The sequence below is a fragment of the Myripristis murdjan genome, chromosome 14 (assembly GCF_902150065.1).
Source record: "Myripristis murdjan chromosome 14, fMyrMur1.1, whole genome shotgun sequence".
NCBI lineage: Eukaryota > Metazoa > Chordata > Actinopteri > Holocentriformes > Holocentridae > Myripristis > Myripristis murdjan.
This window is the reverse complement of record NC_043993.1, coordinates 30441851-30451320: the sequence shown is the minus strand read 5'-3', so window position 1 is coordinate 30451320 and position 9470 is coordinate 30441851. Positions and strand designations below refer to the sequence as shown.

Sequence of the window (9470 nt, the reverse complement as noted above, 5' to 3'; positions counted from 1 at the left end):
AGTCATTTGGGGTGAACAGCTAAACAGCTAAAGCTTCATAACACTAACCCTAACCTTTTCCTAACCTTAACCATAACTTTTTCCAAACCCTCACCATGACAACACGCATTTCGCCAACCTTCACCATGACCACAAACATTTTCCTAACCTTAACCAAGTAGTTTTGGTGGCTGTATAAGGGAAATCCCTACTTTGGCAGCCGAAGGTGGCAGCAAGAAATGTTTGTTTGAAGGATTTAATTCATTGCTGAGGGCTGATTGAAGAGAGGACCATTTAGATTCAGTTTACAAAAATGTGGCATGTGGCATGTAAGACTCAACCATCCATTACTGTTGTTTAAAGTTGGGTCTAAACAGTCCTCACTTCAACCCTCAGAAATTTTGCATATTATGCACCTTCAGCCAAGTTGCCTCACCCAACTGCTGAGAATTATTTCATTGTAGTGAGACCATAAAAAAACATCACTGTATAAAATGACCTATTGTAACCTCTAGGAAAATTACAGCCTCATGAAACTTTATTACCACAAACTAGAGGCCTGGGGCTTTCAGAGGATGTCTGGTTTCCCAGGTATACTGTCAGTAAGGGGGACTTTCCAGACAGATGCGCTCATTATCCAATAGCCAAAAAAAAATACAATTCTTGGACAAATCTCCAAATGACAAAAGTTTGTGACACCAAATCGAAGCACAAATTTTTCTGTGGTGCTCCTCAAGTGTCTCCGTGTGGTATTTTGGAGGGTTATTGGACTGAGTTTTATCAGTTCTTGAGTGGTAAAAAAAATGGTTTCATTTTTCACCAAATCTGTTTGAGACATTAATGGGCATGGGGATCATAATGTTCTAACCCTTATACACTCTAAATACATAAATAGGAGCCTAAAAAACAATGTTTATTACATATGACTGCATCTCAAAATTTACTTGATGTGATTCGTGTCACTTCTATGGCATCTACTTCTGACCTTTTATCTGCCCCTCCTAATGCCCTGCCCCACTAAAATGGGTCTAAAAAAAACAGGGCTGGAGTGGAAGAGGTTAACGTAAGATGAGGTAATTAAAGTCAACCGCTGCTCTGTTTTGATTCGACCGAGCATCGCTGTTATCCACAGAGGAGTGGTCGTATCTTTTCTCATAGGCTGTTCACGCCTCCTTTGTTTGTCCAGAGCGGCATCCAATTTCAAGCCCCCCAAAAAAGATACCTGTTTTTGGTTTTTATACATTGTGTGTGTGTGTGTGTGTGTGTGTGTGTGTGTGTGTTTTGTATTAACCCGTGAGTCCTTGCAAAAGGTCATGTTAAAGAACAGGTTGTATAGAAAGTGACAGAGCCTCTGGTTTCAGTGACATGTGAACCCCTATTGTGCCCACAGAGCGGCTGTAAAACTAGACGCACACACTATACAGGTATGCCTTAAATAGCTGACATTTAATGGGGTCATGGACAAACAGGGGAGGGGTTTGTTGCAGCTGCTGGAGAAAGGATACAGCTTTGGTCAATGCCACTTGTTGTGTAGACAGTGGCTGGTAACATCATCCAGAAATCCTAGTTTTTTTCAATGGTTTTTCATCACATTTATTGGACATTATTTGTACAATTTTCCCAAACTGTAGAAGGCCATGCAATTTTTTCAGCTGAAATGCTAAATAGTAAACATGAGTATCACTAAACACAAAGTTAACAAGGTTTTCACATTGTGATGCACCCAAAGATACATACTTTAAGCACAATTCATGGACACAGGATAGCATTAACACTGTATCTGAGGGAAGGAAAAACTAATCTAACTATCAAACCACAGTCACAATAGGAATTTAGGGTGAATTTTGAAAGTAATAGCAACCTTATGCTCTGTTTGATAAACACTGTTTTGTATGGTCTTTATCAAGAGCCTGTTTAACAATATTTAAGGCATCAAGTTTGTTAATGTGATTTAATACAATATAAAAAAAATTTCATTGGTCTGCAGGCACTGTGTTAATTTGGATATGACCATGCTTATGAGGTCTTAAAAACATGGAGTACACACACACACACACACACACACACACACACACATTGTTTGTAGTTTGCAGCGTTAGGAGATTATGAGATATGATCTATGAAAGCAAAAATACACTTTTGGAGAAGTTGACAGGACAAATTTAATCCAGATTAATTTTTTATTCTCTATTTTGTGTATGTGTATGATATTTACCTTATTTTCTAATTTCTTTGTCATTTACTGTATATCATTCAAAAAAAAAAAAAAAAAAAAAGGCCAAGCTGGCAGGTTGTGAGAGTGAATAGTGGTGGATGAGTCAACATTCAACAAGTGGAAGTCCAATTATGTGAAGAATTGTCCAACAGGTTATTCCATATTGCTGTTCGGATATCAAAAATTTATTAGCAGAAGCAAAACCCTGATAAATAATGAAAGCAATCGCTTCAGTATTGATTTCACTCTCAAAACTCTCCCCATTCCTTCAAACTTTTTGTTTGATTTTAACATTTGTGCAAGACACACAGATGCACATTGTTTCAGGGTCATCAGTTAAGTTTGGCTTTGACATAAAAATCAATGGAAAACTTTTTTTTTTTTTCTTTTAACATCACTTTTCTTCACATTCTGCTGCTAAAACATCACCAAAGTTGCTAAATCATTCTGGTTACCTTGTCTATACGCTACAATAGTAGTTCCCTGCTCCCCTTTCCTATTTGCTTTTCAAAGGCCAAAGCGCATGAGTGCATAACACGTAAGCTTTTCCTTATATATTGCAGTATGGCAGCAAATCAAGCAAAGTGTCTGGTTCTGTAAACATCTACAAGTAAGCGTTTCTCTCCAGTCTTCAAATAAGTAATATTATAATAAATCTACAATCAAAAGATAGCTAAGCCACAAAACCAAATCCTTAATTAAAAAAAAAAAAAGGCAACAAGATCGATATTTTGTGGTAAAAGTTCACTGTGACATCAAATCTCCCCCAGCTGAGCTTGTGCAAGCAGAGTGGTGTGTCAGAGTTGCTTGCCTTTAATAGCGTCTGAGTTTTGTGTAGAAGGCAGCTGCCATGGCTAGAGCCACGATGACGGCCACGGTGAGGATGCCCACGGCTATCCCAAGGCCCACGGTGGAGTTGGAGCCACTGCCGGACACATCTGCTCACAAGACAAACCAAGGCACAGCAGTGTTAGAGCTCAGTGTGGCAGCAGACCATCATCTGACACCTCCTCACATCACCACACACAGTCTCCCAGGAGCTGCCGTCCTTGAGGAGGGCAGCGGTCGGACAGCAGAGGGTCCCGAGCTTTTCATTTCACTGCCATGCAGACTGGACTTTGAGTCAATATGTGTTGCTTTGTGAACTTCTAGACTAAACTTCTAAACAACTTCTTCTAGACAAACACAGACCCTACCATTAAACCCCCCCAAAAAAGAGCTTTTTCAGAAATAACTACTGAATAAAGTTAGTCTCTTGCACCTAAACATTTTTAGATGATGTGTATTGGAAAACCTTTTTCAAATTAGGAATAAGCCCATGTGTTTGTGTTCTTTTTTTTTTTTTTTTTTTTAATTAAAAGAAGGAAATCATAATTTAAAAGAACTGTGTATCTTTGAAACATGTCAAGTGAGAACCAATGCAACACACTGATGTGCTTCAGTTTTGGGAGTCAAACTATGGAAAGGTCTTCGTGAGGAGCTGAAATCGTGTAGCTCTCTGTTGAGTTTCAAAATTGTAAAATACTTAAGGATTGCGGTTTAGAGTTCATTTTCTTTTTTCCCCCCCTCTTCTGTATTGCTAATATTCTGGGTTATCTTATGGATTATATAGGACTGGCAAAAATAAGTCAGCCAATCGGCTTCAGCCTATTTCTTTTTAGTCATTGACTGTGTGAAACTTATTCTGTGAAATGGATTGGTGTAAAATGTATGATAATGTTTTGTCAGTTGAATATTCACATAAATTGCAGTGTTTCCCCCCTTATAATGTATGACCAAAATAAACCATCCAATCATTCATTCTTGAAATACAACTGAGTCATTATTGATTCAGCTTGATATGAAATGTGTAGAAATTCATAGGATCATACCTTGCTCTTTAGATGCCAAATCTGAAAGAAACAAAGAAAGAAAATGGATCAAATCAGTTTTTCAATAATCTCAATAAGCCAAAAATAAGGAAAAGGATGATAATTTTGACGTCTTGTCATCAGTGCTGTAATTCGTAAGGTAAATTTCCCCTTGAGAATCAATAAAGTATTACTGATTCTGATTGTGATTCTGATTGTACAGCCCATAGTTTCTAACCCAGCACCTTTACTGAAAATGACTTAAGGTCAGAGACACTCGAAAACACAGCTGCTTGTTTTATGGAGCCCAGAAACGTGTCCCATAGCTCTGTAGGATATTCCTGCCCTGCTGGATAGCTGCTTGAATTTATTGTCTCGAGTGTCAGTTTGTATGCTACGGCTCAGGATGAAAGACTGACAGTAAATTGGAAATCTGGACTAACAGTGAAACCCCATGGTGCAGGCAGAGAAACAATACATAAACAACAAACATACACAATGATCACATCATAATCATAAAGACATCATGAAGCATTATAAATACGGTATGACACATCATGGTGGTTGAAAGTCCTATATTTAGCCGAGCCGTCCCTGTATGATACATGAAATGGCTCTCACACAGTGGAGTTCACTTATTATGCCGTTATTCAAACAATTTTATTTTGCAGAGTAAGATAAACTGGCTTATTAATATCCTCACAACTACGTCAGATCCTTTCTTTCATGTTTCATGATCTATTTTGGCATTTTCTGATGTGATTATAACAATGAAGGGATTAGGACAACTTATAATTAGACAAATACTTTAGTTTTATACTGCTTAGTATGATGTATAGTATGAGTCTACGCCATAAAGAGCTGTGTAATTCTAGGGAAAAAAAAAAAAAGTTTGAGTGGGTATACCCTGTACATCATCACTGCTTATAACAACTTATAATGGCAATAAATATATAGCACTATGGTAAACATGTAACTAGACTCCTAACTGTGCCATACCATATTTGCTCATATTTCTTATAGTGCATTTTTTTTTTCGTTTGTTTTTAATATCTTCAGATTTTTGGGGGAGGGGGATTTTCTTGTAATTAAAATGATACTTTTGTTGAAATTTCATGGTCATTTTCTTATATTATTTATTTTGTCTATTTTTTTTTTTTTCCCTTGCAACTTAATTTTAAGTATATGATGTTTTTGGCAAAAATGTAATGAATTTGTTCAGGTTTCAAAGAGTTAAAACAAGTGTTTCCTAGGTACGTTATACCTACCATTCTCAGTTTTGGTGATGATGGGCACTGGCGAGGAGAGGACGGTGGATTCTGTCAGGCCATTATCAGAAACGCTGGAGTCAACATCCCTTCTCCTCCTGCTGTTACATTGCTGTCGACGAGTGGAGAAAGAGTGTAACTAGTAATGGTATGGCAACTTTTCCAGCGTTAAGTAGGGAAACAGGCTGAATTTCATTGTTCTTTACCGACACCTCACTGACCTTAAAGTCACTGCAGGCACCGATGTCGCAGAGTCTGGTGATGCAGTGCAGGTAGTAGGTCGACACCGTCTCGTTCTGCTGCTCGATGAATCTGAACGCTGGGAAGGAGAAGCGGGCGTGGTGGCTGTCTCCGTTCTCGTGCACACTGGTCATCTGGTCCCTGGAGCACCTGTCGGACGTGAAGAGAGAAGAAACAAGTGTTGGTCGCGTTCTGACTTTGACTGCTTCCTCAGAATGAGATTTGAGGACTTACGAGACAAACAGGTTGAAGAAAGTGGAGTTGTTGGGATGAGGAGAGATCGAGGCGTAGCATCGGTCCAGCAGCACGTGGTACCTGTTGAGCGGAGAGCAAATATGGGTGAGAGTCGTAATAATGAAGGCTTTGGGAGATACTCTTCTATCTCTTTTGCTAAGACATCAAAGTCCTTCTGCTTCATTTGACTGATCCTAAGTCCTCCAAATGCAAACCAGTCAACATCCTCACTATTCTGGGCTGCTAATCCAGAATACTTTATTCTCACTTGCTTTGATAGTCATCACACTACTGATTGGAAGTTATCAGTCATAATCGTCCCAACAGATTAATGGTCTTTACTGCACCATCTGGTCGGTCATCAGACTGTTACCAAATATTCTATCTATTCTATCAAATGTTGCCTTTAGCCACTTTCATTTAGCTTTTGTTAGCGCAACATCTGTTAGCTACTTGGTTAAGGTTAGGAAAAGGTCGTTGTCAAGGTTAGGAAAGTGTTTGTCTTGATCGTTGATTTTAGGAAAAGGTAATGGTAAAAGTTAGGAAAAGCCTAACTAAAAAAACCCTCACTAAGTGGATTAAATTTAAAAACCAATAAAACAAAAAATCAACAAATCCCGGTAGCCATTTTCTTTTGAGTAATTACAATTATTTATGAGAGTACTATCAAACTGTTTCCTGGCACGGGGCTACTACACTGTAGTGTCCTATAGACGCTACCTACCAGATCTACTTTTTAATTAAAAAAGGAAAATTAATTAATTTCCTCAAAAAAGGGTACTGGGATTTGTTGTTTCTCATATTGGCATAATGCACTTTTTTCCACTTTTGTTTATGAGCTAAACGTGTTATTTGTGGACTTCTATCATACACTTATAACCCAACACTCTACCAAAGCTCAATTTTACCTGAAGTTCAAAATCTTGAAGCCATTGCCTATGGCTGCCATTTACAGGTGCCAGTGTACAAAGTTGGTTAGCACAACTTTATGAACTGTCACAGCTGTTCTGGAAATTTTCTCCAGAGAAGAGTCAGTGGTTGGAGAGATACATGGATGGTCTTACTGATCAGTCAAGTTGGTTGCCTTGACCTGGACATAGACTTCGGTCCTCAGCTCTATGCCCAGTGTTGGTATGATCAGAGGGGATGTGTAGTTGACATCCTGTCAACAGAGCATTACAGTTGGCTTGCTGCAACCCCTGGTTGATAATCACAGATTACCTTGAAAAGTTGCTCATTGTCTTTGTTGGCTCTAAGATGTACATATGTATGTACACAGAAGGGGGGATAGGCCACAAAAAGGGATGTTACTTTTCAAAGAAGACAGGTTAACAAATAAACAATAGGAATTAATTATAGGAATTCCCTATAGAGTCATTATTAAATAGACTATTGAAACAGAGGAGGGTTAGACTCACTGACCTTGGAGCTACTATTGCAAGATAAAACACTGCTGCATCGACTTACACTGAAGAGATCCATGCTCAAAGTGCTGATGAAGCTCCCATTGTTGTCCTGCACTGCAATAGAAGACGCTGACCTGTATGGGACATGGGTTTGTGTCAGGAAGAAGGAGGAGATAGATGTGCTACACACCTGTCTAGTACTCAGGAGATATTTCATTACATTAAACTGACACAGAGTCCTGTGGTACTTCATTGGAGAACCATTCTCTTATCAAGACAAAGATCTTGACGAGGGACTTTACAGCGGATGAAGTATTAACACAAAATTTCTAGCAAATGCAACTAATAGGTATGGCATACTGGATGGTGATTTCAATTAGAAGGGGAAGAAATTGCTAAATTAATGTAAGAAATACTGAGAATAGTTGACCTTATGACCAGGACAGATGTATTTCACCAAAGGCTCGTAATCCATATTGGATTCGAACTAACAATAGCAAAATATTCAAGAATATGAAAAACTGTCTAGATAAAAAGCCAAGGAGAAGTCTTACACATCGATTTGGGTGTTGTTGATGAGGTACTCCAGAGGGTAAGCACAGGAGTAGTAGTATTTGAGCTCAGCATTATAAGTGACTGTCCCTGTTGTTGGATCATGAGAGCGCACCACGCCACTGACGTTAACCGTCTGGATGTTGGAGAAGTCAGAGAAGATCCCCGTGCCGGCTGCACTCGTGGTCTGGAAGCAACATCGAGAACAGAAAAACAGAGGATGTTGTCAGAAATTCCTAACAGACAGATCGACGGGTTGACTTCTCCTTCAAGCTCTACTAACCATGAAGGTGCTGCCGCAGGAGTTGGTCATGTTCAGGGGGAAGTTGAACCTGACAACCGGTGGGGTCACGGTCTCATCCAAGGTTCCCTGACATAGTGGGTCATCAAACAAGTGGTTGAGGATGAGCAGAGACTCGTTGTAGCCGGTGTACATCACGGGGCAGATGAGGATAGCCAGGCCGATGGAGGAGGTGCCACAGTCAACTGAGATGTCAGTGTATTCTAAGAAGGGAAAAGTAAGCATTTTTGGCTTGTCATTATTACTCAAAAACTTCTTCATTCACAAACAAACGTAAGCTCTGAAAGGATAAAAGCAAACAATACTGGAACCGGGACACCAATTTTAAATTTGCGTGTCCAATTTTCCTGCTTTGCATATTATTGTCAACAGCTTTGTGGCAAAATTGGATTCCTGCAGAGGCCCCAGATGAGCTGTTTGGACTGAATGTTTAGGATGAAAGTACAAAAAAAATGTAGTGTAGCTGTGTAGACTCAGGTTCACGATTACTCTTCACATAAAATGCGAATAAAAGACCTGAATTCCTGTGCAGGACGTGCATTGCATAGAAAGTTGACAGATAACACCAGAACAGAAGAAACAGGAATACCTGGACGTCGAAGGCCAGCTCCACAGTCACTTAATATTAACTGACTGCTTTTGGCAATCATGGACGAAAAGAAGAAAAAGCTGAGGAGGCTCATTATTGCATTCCTTGTTGGGAACATATCTATAAAAGCAAAAAAAAAAATCTTAATCACAAGTGTGCTAGAAGAATTCAACCTTACCATCAGGAGTCAAAGTGTGCATCAAAATAAACTGAGGCACTCGCAGAAGTTTTGATTAAAGATTACCTTAGATGACACCCACCTGAGCTGTCCTTCCCTGCTTGTGTCCTGTGGTTCCTAACGCATAGGGAGATCTTTTATAGGTGGGCCGCCCTCTTCGGATTGGACAGAAACAAGGTCAGTGTAGTTTGGTGTGTCCCCTTCGATTTCACCATATGGGAACAATTCTATTGTATTGGGAGCACCATGGACCATACCTTAAGGGTATATAGTGAAACCCAACACACAATGACTCTTTAGTGAGGGGCTAGAGACAATGGCCTGGTTCCTTTGTAACTTTCCTTTAAAATAAAGATTCCCTTAGAATGCTCATGTGAGACTTCGTGAAGTAAGTGCTGAATCCCCGAGGATCGTATAAAATTCTTTGATGCCCTTTTTGGGGAAGTGTCTGTACACTAACAATAATGCCAGTGGCCTTTACCATGACCCAGAGATGATCCTGTGAGACAGTTCCTTGACCCAGTGGACGCTACAGGTACTGCGCAAGGGGCCCGTTCTGACATTGGAGGGAAGTTATTAACCTTTGCAAAGGTTTGGTCAGTTGTTCATCTGTGTCTCCCGCAGGCATGGGAGGCAAAACAACAAAAGCAGTTTGGGA

General features: G+C 39.7%; 1 protein-coding gene across 1 annotated transcript; it reads right to left on the bottom strand.

Annotated features, from left to right (window-relative positions):
• Nucleotides 1-3007: 3007 nt before the first annotated feature.
• LOC115371010 (zona pellucida-like domain-containing protein 1) lies at nucleotides 3008-8695 on the bottom strand. The gene is made up of 10 exons (XM_030068126.1): nucleotides 8635-8695; nucleotides 8028-8248; nucleotides 7747-7931; nucleotides 7254-7326; nucleotides 6851-6948; nucleotides 5787-5867; nucleotides 5534-5702; nucleotides 5313-5424; nucleotides 4066-4086; nucleotides 3008-3132 (listed from the first exon to the last, which is right to left on the bottom strand). The coding sequence occupies exons 1-10, from the start codon at nucleotides 8693-8695 to the stop codon at nucleotides 3008-3010; spliced, it is 1146 nt and encodes a 381-aa protein (XP_029923986.1).
• Nucleotides 8696-9470: the final 775 nt, after the last annotated feature.

Coding starts and splice junctions, on each gene's coding strand:
- LOC115371010 (XM_030068126.1), bottom strand. CDS start 8,695: ATGATTGCCAAAAGCAGTCAGTTAATATTAAGTGACTGTGGAGCTGGC. Junction 8,249..8,634: donor AGCTGGCCTTCGACGTCCAG/GTATTCCTGTTT, acceptor TTCCCTTCTTAG/AATACACTGACATCTCAGTT. Junction 3,133..4,065: donor TTTGGCATCTAAAGAGCAAG/GTATGATCCTAT, acceptor TCTTGTGAGCAG/ATGTGTCCGGCAGTGGCTCC.